At 41.6% G+C, this 21,411-nt stretch overlaps 1 protein-coding gene across 14 annotated transcripts in view; it reads left to right on the top strand.

Annotated features, from left to right (window-relative positions):
• Positions 1 to 21,411, top strand: part of FAM13A (family with sequence similarity 13 member A) — a 230,767-nt gene that overhangs the window by 170,654 nt on the left and 38,702 nt on the right. For all 14 annotated transcript variants that reach the window (XM_038398558.2, XM_038398553.2, XM_043514126.1 and 11 more), the window contains 5 exons: positions 5,249 to 5,293; positions 7,611 to 7,790; positions 11,101 to 11,287; positions 14,792 to 14,868; positions 15,942 to 15,984. In XM_038398558.2, coding sequence (XP_038254486.1) covers positions 5,249 to 5,293; positions 7,611 to 7,790; positions 11,101 to 11,287; positions 14,792 to 14,868; positions 15,942 to 15,984 — 532 coding nt within the window. The remainder of the gene's footprint in view (positions 1 to 5,248; positions 5,294 to 7,610; positions 7,791 to 11,100; positions 11,288 to 14,791; positions 14,869 to 15,941; positions 15,985 to 21,411) is intronic.

Here is a 21,411-nt window from a genome sequence, read left to right as displayed (position 1 = left end):
GCCCTGAGGGCCTGTCTAAGTTATGGTTGCTTCCTTGGGCTACCCCAAGGGCCACAGCCCTGCCCAGAATCTCCACTGTGCTGTGTGCTGCAGCCCCACCCCAGCAGCCCCCGCTCCTGTCTCCATTCCTCTTTCCCAGAAGCTTTGCTACTCCTGGCCTTGTAATGGGGTTCTCAGAGGACAACCTTATGGCTGTCTTCCACAGTGCTTACATTGGAGGGGAATACTCCTCAAGGCAGAAACAGGGTTTTTAGGGCCCATTTACACCACTCCAGCTCTTTTACCTCGTGTAAAGGTGCCAGAGCAGAAATGAGAATCTCACCCTATATTTTTACCTTGATGACTTACATGTGAAATCACACTCAAGATCTTTTAAGATTAATTTCCAAAGATATCTAACCAGTAACTAGTTATCTTGAGATGCATGCCTCTCTGTAACATTGCTGTGTTCAGTTTGCCTAAGTCCATGCTATACTGATTGTAATTTCCAGCTTTCAGTGTATTCGTGTCAGAAGTTTATTTGTAATATTTAAAAATAACATAAATAAACAAGGAGAACAGAGGCAGAAATGATTGAGCAAGTGATGAAGGCTTACTATTTGCTAACAGATCCTTTGGGTCAGATTCTCCTCTTAGGTCAGTTTGAAACCATTGGAACTCCATTAATTTCAGTGAAGTTACTTCTGTTTTGCCTTTGTGTAAAAGGAAAATCAAGCCCCTTACAATGAACGTGCCCAGCTTTGTAATATTTAGGTGAGACTGGAACTAATTCTGATAAAAACTGGTCTATTGAACTATAAGAGAAATAAATCGGACCACTTGCCTAATGGGCCTAAATGGAATAGTATATAACACCCCCCCCCGACACTCTTTTCATTGGAGTTAATAACAATGAGAGCTGGGGTTGCTCAGTACCTGTAAAATTCAGATGCCCATAACTAGGTGCCTAAATATGAATTTGGAGGCCTACCTTTAGGCACCCAGGTTTGAATGTTTTGGCCTTTATGTAGCTGGATATTAATGGCGTGTCCTGTATTAATGGAGTAGTACTCAAAAAAATTAGCATCTGTTGTCCGAGATGGACAGGGACCTGGAGGATGTGGCCCGTGAAGTAAATAATTTTTTCCTATGCATGGGAGAAGGTACCTTGAGTTGATAGGGTACACCTGGCAGAGGCTGAGGTGTCCATGAGACTTAGGATGTATTTGCAAGTCTAGGGAGCCAGGTGTAAGCTAACACTGGGGCTCTCTGGTGATTCAGACCCCTCTCTCCCCCTCAGGGGAAGAAGTATGAGGGGGTTGTGGGAGCATGTCAGTGAGGAGTTGGTGTTTAAAACAAGACTTTTGTCAGGAATTAGTGGCCTAGGCTAGTTCTGAGTGAGCATGAAATCCCAGAACTGGATAACTCTCCAACTAATGTCAGTGGGGCATGGGGTGGAGCAGTAGAAGTACAGTATAATGTAATGAAAATAATCGACTGTATATATCAATGAGTCAAACGCAGATGGAGAAAATTATTCACCAAGCAGGACATGAGTTCACATTGCTTCACTGATTGAATGAACAAAGCTGCTATTTAGAGGCTATTAATTACGCAGTAAGACATGACACGTAATGTGTTTGGGGCATTCATAGCATGCCTTTGGGTGCCTTGTGAAGCATGAAGCTGAGGACCAAGTGACTTCAGCCACCCAAGAAGTTCAGCAAACCCCTAGGAAATTGTTACCAGAAGTGTTTCTTTCCTCTTAGCTTTTTGAGAATTTCTCTTTAATTATCGCCATGTATTTACTGGAGATTAACATAGTCAGAAATACACACATATCATTTGTGCCTAACATTCTAAAGCTATTTCATAATTCTGTTGACTCCGTCGAGATTTTTTTTAAAAATGGCCTAACTTCCTGGCTAATGTTACAGAATAGAATAAATAAACCAATTTAGCAGTGCATTTAATTAAGCTTCAAAATTAAATAGCATGGAAGGCCAATTACTGTGGAATTATAAAAAATTTAGTGTATCTGAAAACTTCTCCTTCAAAATCCCACTATTATTGAGAGACAGGCCCAGTAAAGAGCATTAACATATCACAGGACCAAGAAAAAGTTAAATCCTATTTCTTTTATATGGCCATGCTTACTACATAAAGAGGTAGTTTCTAAATTTAAAAGGGCTAATGAAGCTTAAATTTTTTTTGAAGTACTTTCTCTTCACTAGGTGCTGGTGGGTGGCTGGGTGTGTTTTGTGTGTGTATTTACTTCATGCTCTCTATGTCCATGAAGTAATTTTAAAATCAGTATTGTCTAGCTCTCAGATAGAAACTACAGTGCCTTAGTAGATATTTTAATACCTACCCCAAAATAATTGCCATATGTATATGTGTCATCAGAAAATAGCAGGTTTAATGGACTTGAAACTGAATCAGTGTTGATGAAGTCAGGTTTGTTATGGGTTAAAATCACTACTCAATATACGTGAAGGTTATGAAAATGTTTGGAATTTTATACACTGTCTTGCATTTGATTTTTTTATTTACTTTTTGCCTAGAAGAAGGAACTGCATGCTCTAATAATCCTTTCTCCCCAAGTTTAAATGAAATTACATGATAAAAGGCAAAAAATAATTTTAGGGAATAATAATCATTCCCCCATACACCTTCAGAATTCTGCCCAAAGCGTGAAATATCACTAGTAAACAAGTGGAATGAAGAGCTCAACACTACAGTCATGAAACAGGAGTTTCCTTTTTTTCCACAATAGTAATTTTGCTGGAATTATATGGTATAAAGTGAAGGAAGATGCTGTTTTCTGATCTCCTCTTAAGCATCCTCTCCTTTTTTAGACCCCATGTCTTTTTAACAGAAAGCTTATTGGGGATGGAGAAGCGAAGAGAGATGAGATAAAGGGCAAGTGTATATGTGTGTGTTAGATTTCTAATATTTACATATAATACATATCAAATATTGATATGAGAAAGTACAGAAATTTGATGTAAAGTTAAAGTACAACCACACTTGTGACAGTGATACATTTGTGAGAAATTACATTTATTATGCAACTTTGGTCACTTCATCTGCCTTCTGCCAAGCAACCCATTCTCCGTGGGATTTATTCAAACCTTCCAAGAAAAATATTTAAAATTTCAACTCTTTGAATTTGCTGAGTAGTCCAGGGGAGAAGAGACTGTAGTGGGTGGGTAGACAGCAGGTGAAGTGGTCAAATATGTATGATCAGTAGTATAGCCATGGGATAAATTAAATTAATCACCTAGATATTGCCTACATGTGTGTTGAGGAGAGTCTTCCTCTATATCTGTCTCTGTGTGTGTGTGTGTGTAAGGATAATATTAAATACAATAAGATGATACAAATGATAAGTGTATTAATCTGAAATATACAACTGTATGTGTATTCTCTAGGTATAACATCCATGTATATACATGGAATCGACTGCCAAATATACGTGTGCTTTCATGTTGTGTGAATACTTTGAGGAACTGTGTCTGAGTGAACAGTGCAGAGGTGAAGAGTGCACAGGTGAAGCCATAGTTGAAAGGAGTGGCGTGTGTGGGTGCACTGCACTAATTTACACACACCAAGCTGGTTAGTGGGGATGCACTCAATCCCTTGCAGGAACTAAAAGCTTTCTGGCTTATCTACAACATGTAGGCTTGCAGTAGTTCTATCCTCTAGACCTGTAGAGACGTGTGCTGTTGTGTGACTTTACTAAACTGATTTTTGTGACACTTTTATTTTATCTCCTCCCACCAGTTCAACCCCCTCTCCCTACCACTTGCTACCAGTGACGTGACAATGTGCTTGCTTGCCTTCTGAGGAGAGCGAGTGCTCCAGCCTTTTGGCTGGTATCAGGTCTCTGCAGGGAAGCTACAATAGTTTGGTGGGGGGAAATATTAAAGAGAAAGGATAGAAGAAACCTTAGAAACTGTGATTGGTTTAAAGTAATAGAGCAGCTGTTGAATCCTCAGCAATTAAAGTTTCTGAAAGGATGCACCTTGCATGTATAGATTAAAAACACTAAATTTCTATTAGGGTGGCACAGTAAACCTAGAATTCTGGAGTAAGACTTTCACAAGTCCCTCTTGTAATCTAGCATAGGGTTGATTTACTTCTGAGTACACCAGCCAACCCTGCTACTGATTCTGTTGCTGTTAAGAGGATAAAGCCAAATGCAATGTTTAAACTAACTTATTTGGTTTAATTAATACTGTAGGCGGGATGAACAGGAGTGAAATCTCATGTGCCCTCTTATCTTCAAAGTTGAATCAACACATGGGGAGCAATCTGATGGTACATGGAAAGGGGAGGGACTTTCTTTGGCCTAATCCAATCTGACCCTGCAGTTAGAGAGCAGAGCAGTAATGCCATGCGGGATGGCACATCACCTTACTTGAAAGTGCTTTGAACAGTGAGTGGTGACAACTAGAATTATGTTATTTTACCTCTTCCTGAGCCTGGAGTCAGATGTAGAGGCAAACAGAAAGGCAAGAAAATATACTTAAAAACAAATGGTGGCGGGGAGCCAAGAACATGAAAATGTGGAGTTGGGGAAGGGGAATCTGTGAAGAGGAAATATGTTTTGTCTTTTTCCTGATGAGTAGTTTAAAACCTGTTAAATGTTAAGTCACTTTATAGTGTGTACATTTTGAAATCTTGACTCAAAAGAACAGAGCTCATTTGATTAAACTAAGTGTGATCTACAGCTGCAGAATATTCAGGAGGAGAAGAATCATAATGTGCTATACCTAAAATACCTTCCTTTTGACTACAGTCTCTTGGTAGTAAATGACAAGCAATCCAATTCTGAGTGTACTAGCCTTATATAAATGTGCATTCTAATAGTGTGAGTCAAAATTCTGTTGAGGGGTCAGATAGCTCAGTGGTTTGAGCATTGGCCTGCTAAACCCAGGGTTGTGAATTCAGTCCTTGAGGGGGCCATTTAGGGATCTGGGGCAAAAAAATAAAAATAAAAAAAATTGGGGATTGGCCCTGCTTTGAGCAGGGAGTTGGACTAGATGACCTCCTGAGGTCCCTTCCAACCCTGATATTCTATGATTCTAAGCTTGTCATGTGCATATGTAATTCTAGGAGATGAATTCCTGCTGACGAATCATTCATTAATTTAGTAGATGGTGTAGTGTCTAAGAAAAGGCAATGAGAGAAGAAAAGCCAACATTCTCCTTCAGGTGTTCCATGACAGTACTTTGCTAATTAGATCTTTCTTCCCTTTCCACAGTGCCCAGGTATCCCAAGTGAGCAGTAACATTCCTGCTACTGGAGAGTAAGTGACTCTGTTTATTTTTAAGTTTTTTGTTGCTATCATTTGTTGTCTACTTAAGCTTTTAAAAATGTTGTTCTCTTATTTTTCTGTAATAGCCTAGTACTGTCCAAAGAAAAGTGCATTGTGTATAGTGATCATAAGCCACTTCCTCTCAAATAAGTGTGTGGGTGTCATAGTTCCTTGCTTTTTTCCCCAAATCCGTGGGATGTTATGGTTATGTAATCACGGAGATTTCAAGAAGCACAACCTCACTGTGCTATAAAGAGACTCCTTACCTGCCTGACATTCAGGTCCCAAATTTTGGCATATGAATTTATTCTTGCCCATATGTTACACACACACACACACACACACACACACACACACACATTTAGCAAAGTTAAAATACACTTTTATGATATTGCTAATTTTTTTGATTTGTTTGATTTTTTTGAGGGTTTACAAACTCAGCTAACATAATAGTTAGCAACAAGTTTATAAACTCTTCAGTGGCCTCTTGGCCCATGTAGAGGTTCACATGCATAGCTAACAGTTCAAAATTAACCATAAATTTCGATAAATCATTTTAACATAAGAATATTTTAGTGCGCTAAATGTTATTGAACATGAATGAATGAAACAGATCTGGAGTTTCTAATCAAGTCTTTTGTGAGCCATGATCCAGAGAACATAAGATTTTTCAAAATATTGGGGGGAGTGGGAGAGAAATTCCTTTTTTTCAAATTGTCATGTATCAGAAATGTTTGTCTGATTTATCTGTCTTTACCTCCAAAGCCTCCTCTGTCCCAAAAATAAGCAGAAGAAATTTCAAGAAAAAAGGAACTTTTTTTCCACAAAGTGAGAATGGGAGGGTTCAATTAGATTTACAAAGGAAACAGTCTCACAACCTTGACTCTAGTGTCATTATAGTGACTCCATCGCTATACTGAAGTGAATAAAAGCTCTGTTGCTCACAGTAGTTCTTATTCCAATCTCACACCAGAATCAAACAGGAGTCATACCATCAAAATCAGTAAGTTGCAGCAGCGTTAAAACAGCATGGGATCAGAATTGGGCACTTATATATATATAGTTGAGTAAAGTTTATGATGAGTTGCCCTACTGTGTGGTCGTCATACCTGTGAGAAGGTAATCACTCATCATTCTCACAGGTGCTACTATTTCTTATATAATTTCGTTTCACCTGGTGGAGATATATGATGAGTGTGACTATGAATAGCATTCACCCTGATAACCTGTCTAACCACGCTTTCAGTAGCATGCCCTTAACATACACTTATTAAAGAACTTGCGGCACACATGTGCATGGCCTTTATGTATGCATCACTTAAGGTCCTTACTTCAAAGAGCCTTTCCTTCTGGCAGGCCTTTCACAGGGGCCAATCACAGTTGCAGTCTGTGCACTCTGTCACAAGGGTCTGCTTCCTCCTAGCTTCTCTGGGAGTCAGTCTCCCCAAAAGGATGGGGGCAAGTTAAAGAGGAGGCATGACTATAGCTCCAGCCTCACATCATCCAGGCCAACAATGCTGGTCAGGTGCAGTGAGGGAAGTGCACTGCACCATCGGAAGTGGAGGTGCAGCAGGAGCATTCTGCCAGTGCACCAGGGAGCTGTGAGAAGTGTTGCTCCCCACCCGTACACACCACTCCACCCGCTAGGGGTGTGGGTCAGTACATGAAGAGCCGGTGAGAGAAGGGATGATGCAGGGCCGTTTGTGCATATTTGCATCGTGCATGCACCAGCCATCCAAACCTAAAGCAACCCCCCTACCCTGGGTTTGCTTGTCATGGGTCACCCAGCACGAGGTGATTCTTGGTTTGCCCATGTTGTATCCCTCTTTCCACCACCACCCCCAGTTTTCCCCCTCCCTCCCCAGAACTGGGAGTGAATTTAAAAACACACACTAAAAAACTGTGTACCCTGTTATCTTGGTATGGGTTGTCTAATCACTTGAATCTTAAATTCTCATTTCAAACTAAAGCTCTTCATGTCGGGGTCTGTTAATTCCGGGGGCGGGGGCTCCAGTGAGGCACCTAAGTAAAAATGGACTCCTTTATACAAGTATTGAGCGACCATAACGGCCGTTGACGGTAATGGGAGCTGAGAATGCTCGGCACTTTGGAAAATTGGGTCACTGCTTTACGTGCCCCATTTTAGTCAACCACATCTGAACAACTTAGCTGATGCCTTGCCATGCGTCTGCTGTCCTCAGCATGTTTTTGACACTGCTGCAGTTATTAAAAAATTTTGACTTTTAAAAAGGGAGAGGTTTTCTGGTAAGTTTGTAAGTTTAATTGACCTCATTGTTCATCTCGACAGATACTTAGAGAAGACGATCCGCTCAGCAGTGGAACAGCATCTCTTCGATGCTCATGGCTCAGGTGGGCAGAGTTCAGAGGACTCCGAATCGGGAGCATCGTCAGCCTCTTCAAATGTGTCCACCAGGCATAGGAGGCGGCATCACAAAGAGCAGGATGAAGGCCGACGAAACAGAGACGTGTATGTTCATGATTTCTGCTCCTTTAAAAATTATATTTAGTTGATAGCATCATAATCACACCCATTAAACAGGCAAGACAGTAGCTCCGTTATTGTCAGTAGCTCCGTTATTGCAAGCCGTGACCCCAGTGCCGCAATTGAGAGCGTGCAGAGTGACTGCTGCACCCATGCTGGGCTCCATTGACTGACTTGGAGCTGTGAACTGCAGAACCAGGGCCTTGATTTGTGGTTGTCTCACAGCGGAATGGGCTGACGGGTGTCAGCCTGAAAGTAGTGTTTGGTTTTTGTTTTAATTGTATGTACCTGGAAACAGTAATATTCTTGGAAAAAATCGGTTTGGGCATTTGTAACTAAATACTGGACAAAAAATAACCCTTTCAAATGCTTTTGTATAACAAAAGAGCTACAAAATTGGGACCAAATTCTAGTTTCACATGTAGAAAGACAGCTTCTGTTCAAATTTTGTAGTGCTCTGTGTGTGCGTTTGGGAGAAGAACGTGCCCCTTTTATTAATCAAAAATCAACCATTTTTGTCTAAATGGTTATAAAACAGATAAACAGTATTTTGAGACAGCTTTTTTTAAATGCCTCTCAAGGATTAGTCATACATAGTATTCCTCCTGATAACATACAGCATATAATACAGATGTGTCACCATCGCATTCTGAATAGAGGTGGTGTTCACGCACAGATCTAAGGATTTTTTTTTTACTGAAAGGAAAAAATGTGACCTTTCCCCACTTTTAGAAAATAAAAAGTATTTTTAAATGGGCAAGATGTTTGCACAGTCTAAGCTGTTTCAAAATACATATATAGAAGACTTCATCCCAAAAATGTGTAGTATGGGTGTGTGAGGGGAAATTGATATATTTCTATTTTTTGTAGGGCACTACAACTGTATAGGATGGCCAACATTTTTAAACTCAGACTCTGATCTTGCAAACCTTTAAGCATCTGTTTAACATTAAACATATGAGTAGTCATATTAAAGTTAATCATGTGCATAAGTGTTTGCATAATTGAGGGTCTAAAGTTAGGCTCTTAAATACATGTTATAGGTGCCTTTATAAAAATTAACTTATTTTCAGAGCTGCTGAATACCCACAAATCTTACTGGAGCTACAGGCCTTAGTATCTTTTAAAATCAAGCCACTTTTATTTAGGGGGCCTAACTTTAGGCACCCAGGCTCAAAAATTATATAAACCATGCTACTTGACATCCAGGAATATAGATTCATAGATTCCAAAGCCAGAAGGGACCATTATGATCACCACTGTGTATAACACAGGCCATAGAACTTCCCCAAAATAATTCCTAGGGCATATCTTCTAGAAAAACATCTAGTCTTGATTTAAAAATTGTCAGTGATGGCGAATACACCACGACTTTCGGTAAATATGGAATGTTAACATAGCAGAGAAATGTTACTGCAGTAAAATCATTTCTGACTGACTTTTCAGGTAAGTAGGTCAGAAGCGGGCTAGTGTACGTGTTTGGCAGCATATATAGCACTGCAGTTTTTTCTGCACAGCCTCCACATTGCATTGTATACTTGCTGTTTGTGCTTTTTAGCCCATTTAGCTGCTAACTCTTCAGTACTGTATTTACCCCAAAACCCCAGACATTAATTTAAAGCAAATCAAAAGTCCTAAATGGCACCGAGAAATCAGGTCATTTCTCTGGTTTCATAGGGATAAATTGTCCTGGAATCTGTTATGGTAAATAGTGAAAATTGAAAATTTCATTTGAGACCTTTTTGATTTTGGCTGGCTTTATCTCTTTTTGCTGTCTGGACACAGATCTAAAGAAGATCCATGGTGCCACACGACACAGTGGCAGCATACAACTGGGATAATATTTATGGCATAAATATATGGATGGGCTTACATTTTGCACACCACATGACCTACTGTCTAAATGTAATGAATCACATCTCAGTGGTTTAAAAATAATAATTGCACAAAGTTAAATGGGTCTGATAAGCTTTATCCAGAGATTTATAATTCTCTGTCATCTATCTTTTACAGGGACAAAACATAGAAATGACTTGTGACCTAGAAAATAACTAGAGCATTTTTTAAAAATCTGAATATTTTTTCCCTCATGAGGACTAGCCAAACACGTCAGTGTCAGATTCTCCTCTCTCATTTACACCAGTGCCACACTAGAGCAACTTCACTAATGTTACTGAAAGCAGAACTTGAGCTTCGTGCCTTGCTGTACAAAACCGCTGTGGATACTTACAACTGTTACCCATCATTCCAGCCTTCCATCTCTGGCATGATAGATGTGCTTTTAGCCTGAGGGAGCATAGAGATTGGGAGGAAGGAGATACATATGGATATACAAATAGAAGATACAGTGATGCATGTATTTTTGAAAGTGTCTCTATTATTGCACATAATAGAAAAACACCTATTAAGGGGAGCAGAGGAGTGGCACTGCAGAAGAACAACTGCAGGGAAAAGGAGCTAGCAGAAGATCTTCACCCTCCTAAACAAGGAGGCAAAGATGAGCATAGATGACATGTCTGGAAAAGTTTGAGTAGCAGCCATGTTAATCTGTATTCGCAAAAAGAAAAGGAGAAAAAGAAAACACACAGATCTGACTAGACAAAACAGGAATTTATCCCAGTGTCCGATAAGAAGCATTTAAGCAAGCAAACACATTTCCATGCAACACAACAAATCAGACAGCCCTCTCTCACAGCAGTCCAGTTATTCTTGATGAGGCATTTTCGTCCCCATCCCGTTCTCTGTTACTTATCACTCCTTCACCCCTCCCAAAAAAAGGAGGGGGGTTGCAGTGGAAATCCCTTGTGTGTTCTTACCCTGCAAACTTGGGTAAAGGGATGAGTTACAGTAGGTTTGGGAGACATGCCCAGATTCTGCTTTCAGTTATACCGGAAATTATTACAAGTTGTTAGTTGCTAAAAAAAAAAAAAACCCCAAACATTTGTCTCTGGGAAAGTTAACCGGCATAACCTTTTAAAAATAACTAGTACAGCCAGGGCTGATCCATTCTTTCCACTGACTTTGGTGGGAGTTGGATCAGTTCCCCAGTGCTGATCACCATGTTTTCTCATGCGATGTAGTGCACCTGTTTTTAACTCCTTGTTGGGATTTAGGACATCACAACCTGTGTTGTGTTTCTTGCAATAGGATGAAGGTGCGGTTTAAGAGATGGGGTTTAAGAGACAATTCCAGAACTGCACCAGTCAGCATAATGCATTTCTCTGCCGATAGCTTAAATGCAATAGGATTGTGTTTTTAAAAAACAGTTCGTTGCAATATAATTTGCCTTCCTCAGAGAGGTCATCAACAAAGAAAACATTCCTTCTGGATTCGGAAACCTTGAAGATTGTATTCTGACTCCTCAGGAAGTAGAAAAATTACAAGAAAACAACTCCGGGTATATTGGAGAAAGGAATAAACCAAAACGGCAGAAATCTAGCACCAAACTTTCTGAGCTTCACGATAACCAGGATAGCCCTGTGGTAAGCAAACATGCCATACAAAGTGCAGAGCACGTCTGTATCATGTTGGGAAAGAGCATCCCACTCACAATTAAGCATCCCGCTTCCCCACTGCCTTGTACCTTGTGTAGCCATTGACACAGATGTAATCACTTGCATTTTGCACAGATGTAAATGGCTGGTTAGGGCCATGGAGAATCAGGCCTGACACTTTTAACAAGTTTCAGAGTAGCAGCCGTGTTAGTCAGTATCCGCAAAAACAAAAGGAGGACTTGTGGCACCTTAGAGACTAACCAATTTATCTGAGTATAAGCTGTCGTGAGCTACAGCTCACTTCATCAGATGGATGCACGAAAGCTTATGCTCAAATAAATTGGTTAGTCTCTAAGGTGCCACAAGTCCTCCTTTACTTTTAACAAGTGCATTGTGGTTACAGAAGGGCCAAATTCACACACTGACCCTCTTAGTCTACACATAGCTATTTTTGTTTTTAATAGAGCAAAACAATATGGTTTCAAAAATAGAGTAAGGAAGTGAAATTTGTCCCCAAGCCTGCAAGATTTTAGTAGGATTGAGCCTGTTCAGCACCTCACAGGTTGGACCATCAGCTTGTGTGGGAGTTTTTTCTTTTTTAATTCTGTTCGATAGTTTTCTGTCACAATGTAGTTTATCAGTGTGGTGTTTGTTGTGAGTGAGTGCCAGGGGCATTATCAGTGGGTGAATTTGGTGGTTGCCCTTCCTCACAGCAGCAGCTGCATTTCAGAGGTGCTGAATACAAAATGCTTTGGAGTCCTTTAGGATAAAAGGTGATCAATCTAGATACATCACACCTTTTGACTGCAAACATATCTGGTGCATTTGCAATGTACCGCAAATCGCGAGCACAGTGGAATATGCACAGCCTATAGAAGACATGGGTTTACACTGTGCAGTCTTTTTGTTTTGAATCACAGAATGTTGCGATCCCTCTTTGACCTTCCCAGTAGAAGACAGTTTGCCCACTGTGACAAACCGCAAAAATTGCTGATGCAACATCTCCTTCTCCATATAGCCAACACAGGCATTAAATGTTGTGTTAGCAGTTACAGCATATTTCAACTTTGACCATTGATAAAGACGGGCATGCAATGCCGCATGATACCTGGCACGTCACAAACTCTTAGCACCACTGGTAGCATTACAATACCCTGAGAAAAGAGTAGGCTTTACCAGCTGTGGAATATTTTCTCTGGTTGTTGATGGTTGAGTTCCAAAGTCTCCTATAGGTGAGTGCCCGTTAAATGTGATATGTTTTGTTTTGAAAAAGTACATCATGTTCTGGCACACTTGTTTTAGATTACACAGCCGTGGTTATTTATCAGGCTAAAATGTACACAGATACCGAAGAGGGAATGAGTTGGGTTCTTTTGTGTGTTAGATAGAAATGGCATTGATAAAATGAAGGAAAGAGACTGAAAAATCATAGGCTCTGTGTATTAGATTTCGCACGAAGCAACAGTATCCGATCACATATAATAGACATTTAATGTCTGCACCCTTTGAGACACTCTCTCCTTAGAGCTGCCGCACGAGACAGATTTCAGCGTTTGGGCCAAGAGTGCAAGTGGCTCTTTTGTGGGTGTCCAGGAGGTGGGGACATGCAAGGAGCCTCCCCTATCCAAAAAAGACCCTCTTGCACAAGGTACTTACAATTCTAAAGTAATTGGCCAGAGTAGAGCTAAATGCCCCCTGGCTACTACTGACCGTGCAGTAGCGTCCATGTGGGACAGTATATGCAGTTGCCTCCCTTCCCCCTCTCAAATGAGGAAGACTCATTATTTTCTTTAGTGGGGGATTCTTCTTCTGCTTCCCATTACTGCGTTAATGGATGGTATAGTGACAGTCCACACACATTGGAAATATTTCTCTTTTTCTTTTAAATACATGTAAAGCAAATTAATTTCTGCAGATGTGGGGCCATGTTCTGGCTCTGGATACACATGTGCAACTTCCACTGAAGTACCACTGAGAGCCTGATTTTGCTTTTACACTAAGGCCCCTTAATACCACTCCTGCAGTGTAAAGGGGCCTGAAAGTGGAAGGACATTACACTAATGTCCCCATTCAGGCCCCTTCACTCGGCCAGAGTGAAGTCTAAATGAGAATCTCGCCCAGACTGTAGTCTTTAAGAAGGAAAGACTGCCAAAATACCTACTTGACTGAATACCTTTGGGGTTGAGGGGTGGGCGAGGCTCTAACCCAATGGTCTCCAACGTTTTCATGTCCAAGATTACTTTTTGAATCTCAGGGCAACCCAGGATCTACCCTGCCCCTTCCCCAAACCCCCGCCCCACTCACTCCATCCGCCGCTCCCTCTGTCGCTTGCTCTCCCCAACCCTCACTCACTTTCACCGGGCTGGGGTAGGGGGTTGGGGTTCGGGAGGGGGTGTGGGCTCTGAGCTGGGGGCCAAGGGGTTTGCAGTGTGGAAGGGGACTCTGGGCTGAGCCTGGGGCAGGAGGTTGGGGTGCAAGCTCTTGGAGTTTGGGTGCAGGAGGGGGCTCCGGGCAGGGGGTTGGGGTGCAGGAGAGGGTACGGAGTGCTGGCTCTGGGAGGGGGGTCAGGACTGGGGCTTGGGGTGCAGGAGGGGGTTCAGGGTGCTGGCTCCGGAAGGGGGCTCAGGGTTGCATCTTGGGGTGCAGGAGCAGGGCAGCACTTACCTCTGGCAGCTCCCGGTCGGCAGCGAGTGCAGCGAGGCTCAGGCAGGCTCCCTGCCTACCCTGGCCCCACACCACTCCTGGAAGGAGCCAACACACCCCTGTGGCCCCTGAGGGAGGGCGAGGGGCACGTGGCTCTGCATGCTGTCCCTCTCTGCAATCACTGCCCCCGCAGCTCTCCCAGTCATTGGGAGCTGCGGGGGCAATGCTTGCAGGCAGGAGCTGCTCACAGAGGAAGACCCCGGCCACTTCCGGGGGCAGCGTGGGGCCGGGATAGGGAGTCTGCCTTAGTGGCAGCCACACTGCACTGCCAGAGATTGGGAACAACTGGGACATCCTCTAGGATTGACCATTTGGTGACCACTTCTCTCAAATGAAGGGCCATCAAGTTGCATTGCCTATAACGGTTCGGCAACCTTTGGCACCTGGCCCGTCAGGGTAAAGCCGCTGATGGGCCGGTCCGGTTTGTTTATCTGGAGTGTCCACAGGCACGGAGCCCCACAGCTCCCACTGGCCATGGTTCGCCGTTCCCGGCCAATGGGACTTGTGGGAAGCAGTGGCTAGCACATCCCTTGGCCCGCGCCAACTATTGTTTGTGAAACGCTTTAAGGGCTTCTGGTGACAGGCACTTGTTTAAGTGCCACACTGTTGTTTCTATTGCAGGAAATTGATAATAAAGCATGCTTTTTAAAATTGTAATTGTATGAAAGATAGACCTATGGCTGTTCCCTTGTTCTATGTAATACTTGGTTTGGATACAGTGCTGTAATGGCCTCCAGCATTGTTATTCTTTTTCTCTAATTTATTGTCTTAATATTTGCTGTGTTACAGAGTATGGAAAGTTTTAGCTCCTCAAGGCCGACAGCCAGAGCAGGACCTGATGACATGGAGGTTTTGTCTGACGAAAGGTGACTTTTATAGCTTACGGTTTGCTCTCCAAGTGGTTCTATATGATGCGATTGTTGTTTCTTCCGTCAACACTGCAGCTGAGAACATGCTTCCTAGGGCAAGCAGACAGACGCTTGCTAGTTCTGCTCAAGCTAGCTTGCTGAAAATTGCACTGTAGCGTGGGTAGTGGGCAGCAGCTTGGGCTAGCCACCCTATGTGTATGTAGGGGCGATGGGTGGGTGTGTACTCAGGCACTAGCCGGAGCCACCCTTGTTACCGTGGCTACCCTGCTACTTTTAGTGTACTAGCTTGAGCAGGGCTAGCATGTTTCTGTCTCCCCGCGCTGGGAAGCATGCTCCCATCTGCTGTATAGACAAACCCTCAGTAGTCCATGGGGGTGACTTTCAGTTTGCTGCAGAGGGGCTTCATCACCGCATTAGCCCCACATTGGACTCGTATAGAGAGGAGATTGGCTCTGCAGGAAAGCCTCGTCCATCTCTTGTATACCAGAAAGGGGCTCGGCCCCTGTGCCACATAGAATAGCATGGAGAGTAGGGAGATAGGCCCCAGGATCTGCTTTCTCATGGGTACTGTAAACCCCAGCACACACCCCAAGACAACTGTTGCAGAAGGGCAGCTGATGCACTACAGCACAGCTCCCTGGCCCCAAGTATGGGGGTCCCAACCCCCTTTTCTGCACTTCATTTTCCTCCCCCACCCCCTGAGCCCAATCACTCAGCTTTGCTTGAGTGAGGAGAATTTTACTCCATCCGCTGTATTTGTGAGTGTAGGGTTTGTTGGGAGTTGTGAATTTGTTTAGATTAAGGGCAGCAGAATTTAATTCCGTTATATTTTCCACAGATAGCTTCTATGAGGAAGCAAAATGGATGGGATAACAGCTTAAAGTGCTGTGACACTGAGTATCGCACCTTTACTGTATTTACAAGCAATAGCAAGTACACTCAAATCCTTTTAAAAGAGATGGTATTGGCAATGGTAGACAAAGTATAAAAAGTAGAGGGTACAAAAGTCTGTTTCCTTTCACTATGAGACAGTCTGGTTTATTTTTCTTTTCTTTTCTTTTTTTAAATAGCAAAGAAAATGAAAACGATGATGTGTTTTTCAGGCACTCACAGGTTGGTATCTTCATATTGTTGAGATTTGGTCCTGGGCAAAACAAACAAAAACACTGAATTTTATAGAACTAGCTGGTCAGGAAGGTAAATGCTTCGAATGAAATGTTGTAACTGTGAGGCAGCGCCCTGACCTCCAAAATGGAGTTTGCTTTGTTTTTCTCCTGGGTATAGTTGAACAATGAGATGTCTTAAAACATCTGTTCCTTTCCCTGTAACCCCTACTTATCAAAAAAAACAAAGTCACTGAAGTCAGCAGTTTGACATTGAGTTCCATAAAGATCCTAGTGAGCAGGGCATGTGACTGATTAGTTCACCATGTACTGAGATTAACTTTGTCTCTCCTGTTTTTTTCTGAAATAATTTTGGTCTTCCCATTGTGGTTTCCTAATCTTGGTGGATAAATTTTCACGACGCTGTCTGATGCAAATTGAATTTTTTCCCCCCTTTCTGTCTTGGGGATGGTGACTTGAGGGAGGGAATTGCTTATTTAGAAAGGGTCTGTTTCTGCCCTATGCTAATCATTTTTCACCCTGGCTTCTTGCCAGCGACTCTGTAAGTATTCTAACATACCCTGAGAAGCCAGCAAGATACGGTTTAATTGGAGTTATGACCTGAAAAGCATTCATGCCATCTTTTTACCACACATTTCTTTTCCTGTGGCGGTGCCTCCACAAGACTTTTTTTTCCCTTAAAGTTGCAATACGACGAGTGCAGCTCTGCTGGTAAGTGCCAAAAAGGAGTGCCAGCATAAGTAGGCTGCGGGCATTTTAATCCCTGGTTCATTTAGCACTGCTCAGCAGGTCTAGACAGCACAGCAGTTAAAATGCCACGGGCGACTTATCTGCACCAGTGCCCCTTCAGTTACTACCTCTGGTGGAGCTGCATCAGTGGCAGAGGGAGATTTTAAGAGGCATGGGGAAAAGAAAAAGCTATTGTGAACAAGGGCTATCTGTATTCCATGTGACGGGTTGGAGGTTGAGAAGGGGTCTGCAGCGGATATTTTTTAACCCATCTCTTTGTGTGGTTTAAAAATAGTTGCTGCTCTTCTGTTGACATTGTTAGACTCTTTGATTTCCAGCAGTGTCGCTCTCAAGAAGCAGGAAGGGTAGGGAGAACGGGAAGTGATTGTCTGAAAATGATGCATCACTGGGCTCAGCATAGCTCTGTCATGGCACATTGCTACAGAGGTTATGCAGGCCATGTTTTCAATGAGGGGGGTGGCTCTGCCTTAAGGCTCAATTTGTAGCTTTGCCACAAGCTCTCAGCTTGACCAGAGTTCACCCGGTGACTCAGAAATGCAGTGTAGTCCCCAGTTTCCCCTTGGCTCCAGAGAGGGAAACAATCTGTGCCAGCCCTGCACCAGGTACAGATAACTCCACGCTGGCTCAGCTGGGCTGGCTAGCACATTTATAGGGACACAGGGAGTAGTACCCAGCCTTCAACCATGCCTTGCCCCTACCTCTCCATGCTGTGTGGGAGAGGACACAGGGGTCTGCAGAGGCTGCTGTCTGCATGCTCCTGCATGGTGTGGACAGGAACTTCCACAGGAACTTCTAAGAACTGACCCTTGGATTTCAAACTAGTTTTGTTTTGTTTCATTTTATTTTAAAAAATCTGGAATATTAAATTATGGTTGCAAAATGAACTTCTCCTTATAAAGAACTTAAAATTCAATAAGAAAAGTGCAGCATTAACCCTGAGATCGCATTATATAGGAATTACAAGGTCAAGAAAATGTTGCATTCCTTCACGGTCGTTTTACATTCCTTGTGCCTTGTAAGCCTGTTGCTTAGGGGAGCTTAAAACATACCTTTTGTAACAAACAACTCACTCACAATAAATGAAAGGCTTTTACTTACCCTTCCACCCACCCATTACACCGCCAAAATAAGGATTTTGAAAAAGATATGAGGAGCTTGCAAGTTGAGATAATTGAATAGGCATTGGTTGTTGCGCATGGAGTTTTTGGTTTGCACTGGACCCTAGATGCATGCATGTAGAGCCCCATGTATTCTGCACTTCTGGAGCATTGGAATTTGCCAGAGTCTATCCTTTGCTGTAGACACGTGCTCCAGAATCTAAACTTTCATTTAAAAAAAAAAAAAAGTTTCTAGCACTTAGGGTTGCAAAGGAAACCTTTCCAAACTGGAACTGAATGTAACCAGTATAAATGATGTCTGTCTGCATCTGCATCCACCCTGAAACAGTAGCTCTCAGAGGCATGTAAACTGTTCCCATTCATTTCAGTGTTGACTTCGAAATGTAACGATGCCAATCTGTTCGTCAGCATATTAACTGCTGATTATATTGACATCCAGCTGATGTGCTCATTCCACAAACTAGAATGGCTTCCCAGACCTTCCAGGTCTTAAAAAAAAAACAAAAAACAAAAAACGGGTGTCGGGGCTTCAACTGCAAAAACCTCTAGCTTCCACCTGCCAAGGTTTATAATATAGTTATTGCATTTCCAGTATTCAACTCTGCAGCACATTAAACATGTCAGGGGTTGAGTAAAATAAATGGAATGTAATGCCAAATGAACAGAGGGGTCCTGTCTGGTGGTATTGTCTTTCCCCCAGTTAAATCACTAAAATCTTTCATTTTTTACATTTATGCAAAGCTGCAAATGATTCCCCAGATGCAACGAGACTTGCATAATTCAGGGGGTTAGCCCCAGAATGGATAGTGTCTTGTCCCTCTTGGAAGGTGTTCCGTGTTTCACAGTTCTAGTAGTTTGTTGGTGGGAGGGTCAAAGAGCCCTTTAAAGCAAACGCAAAAGAGACTTGGATCCACTTCTGGATGTTAGTAGAATACAGACTTCTGCCACGTGTCTGTTTCTTTCTTACATTTTGAGATGGCTGAGTACAACATTGTCATACACAGTTGAGAATAAGAATCATGATTTGGTCTCTGTTTAGACGGCACCTTGTACACTTACTATAACCAAAAGGATAATCGCTATTATCATTCCCCATAATAAGCATAAAAGGTTATCTCTGCTTTGTTGTCTTACCCATGAAGAAACAGGAATGATACCTGTATCTATGTCATTCACTTCCATTCTGGCTCTAGCACCAGCATTTCAACTATGGTGTTGAAATGTGCTGCTTGCCCCTATGGCATCTTCCATCCCTAAAACGAACAGCTCAATAAAGGAACTGATTTTTAGAAAGGGATCAGAACCTGACCTTCTCTTTTGCAACTCCAGTTTTGCCAGGTACAAATAAATCATGTAAATATCAGCCTACCTGATTTATTGATTTAGTCATGTAGTTAACCTCTAAGTGGCATCAGTTGCAATCCCAGTTATTTACAACTACAATATTTGTTCCTACAAAATGTAGCTGTGAAAGATTTCTAAAAATCATATCCAAAGTGTCTCATTGTAACATTTTTGTTGTTTAATGTTACTAATGCCAACAGTATATTCTGACTTCAGGCTAGTAAGATCAGTACAGAGTTCTTTAGATTTGTAAGGCCTGGTACTCTGTCGACCCCTAAAGCATGCCACTTCCCATTTCTTCTGTTGCTATTTATACTGCCAACACAGCTTCATAACGGCTGGAAGCCAGTTGCATCAGGCAACCAAAAAGAAAATGTTTGTCATTAAAATAGTGAACTATCCATGGAACTGTAGGTTGAGATTGTTAATTCAAATGCATTAGGTTACACTAGTGCACATCTGTCGTCTTTTCTCTCTTGGGTTTATGCCACCATTATTCTTCAGAATATCTAATGGTTTATTCATAATACTAGGAGCTACATGAGTGAGTACGTAGCCCAGGCCCTCAAGAATTGAGAGTAACTGATTGTTATAACAGTTATTGTTATAACCATTTTTAAGCAAGAATTTCAAATATTACAATCAACTAAATGACCTCAAAGGAAAATACATGTCATTAAGTTACTATGTCCATGCAAATATTTACAGTGCAGTGAAATGTACCCATCTGGAACATGCATTTATATCTGCTGCAGATATAATGTATCCAGAATCATGATGAATCATGAAATTATAAGGTTGTTGTGGGAAAACAGTTAATTCTGTAATAACTAGAAATGATGGTAATGAGGTAAATTACATTTTCTGGTTGCTGCCTTCTAAATGGTCCATTTATTCCTGAATGTTCTGTTAGCTGCTAAAGAAAATAGTTTAGTATACTCCAGTTGCTGTAGAAACTTAGTATGTTTTTCCCCTCAGATGCTTTTATTAATTATATCATTTTGAAAGCTCATTGCAGGATTTTTAGTCTTAAATTAGTGTGATGATAACACGAGGGCAGATTATAAAATGGTACAGTTTGTCCTTTAGGGAGTGGATAACACTCTTTGTTTCTGCCCTGTCATGAATCTTGTTGTTATAGGAGTCTGTAATCATTTAAATCTCTTCAGGAAAAAAACCCACGTTTTTGTTGACTGTAAGGAAATATTTTAAGTCCACATGTGGGAAGCAGCTTGTAAGATATTGGGTAGGGAATTGACATTTGTATTCATGATACATACACTTAGTGTTGTCAAGTATTTCCTTGGTGCACTGTAAAACAGGGAGAGTTAAGTTTCTAATTCATAGTAATATCAGCTAGCATTGCCTTATTTTTGTTATATAATGTTTAAAAAAGCTAACCTACAGAAAAGAGAAACAAAATGTAAAGTTATACAAATGCATTACATAGCAGTATTTATAAATACCTGGAACTTCAGCATCAAGGTTATAAATTTTTTAAAAAGTCAAGATATCATGCATATTCTCTGAGCAGTTTTCTCTATTGTAGAATATTCATTGCTTTGCTGAATATAATAAAATTGTTATGTCTTAGAATATTGTAAGTAGGACACACAATTCGTATGCGAGTTAGGGACACACTTCAGAGTAGCAGCCGTGTTAGTCTGTATTCGCAAAAAGAAAAGGAGTACTTGTGGCACCTTAGAGACTAACAAATTTATTTGAGCGTAAGCTTTCGTGACCGATGAAGTGAGCTGTAGCTCACGAAAGCTTATGCTCAAATAAATTTGTTAGTCTCTAAGGTGCCACAAGGGACACACTTGTATGCAGTGTCAATTCTGACAGCTCATTCCGTGCAGCTTTGAAGTGTGGGCTGGATCCAGTGTCATTGTCTGTACAATGACAATTCTCTTTAGAGTCAAGTTTTTTGGACACAGAAACTCTCAGTATCATCTGTATCACTCACTAGATTGCTAGAAGGTCTTTTTGTTGGTTTGTTCGTTTGTTTTTAACATTCTGCTTGTCAGTTACTTACTTCACTGTTATCTATCAGTTAAGAATAAACTATGCTTACTGAAATCAAGTATTATGTAACTGTTTATGTATAGATCATCACTACTGTTTTTATCTATCTATCTATCTATCTATCTATATGTAGATATATATCTATATATATATAACTACTGCCCACTCTGAATGCTCTG

Source organism: Dermochelys coriacea, chromosome 4 (assembly GCF_009764565.3).
Source record: "Dermochelys coriacea isolate rDerCor1 chromosome 4, rDerCor1.pri.v4, whole genome shotgun sequence".
NCBI lineage: Eukaryota > Metazoa > Chordata > Testudines > Dermochelyidae > Dermochelys > Dermochelys coriacea.
Note: the sequence above shows the minus strand (reverse complement) of the source record. Positions and strands in the feature narration are given on the sequence as shown.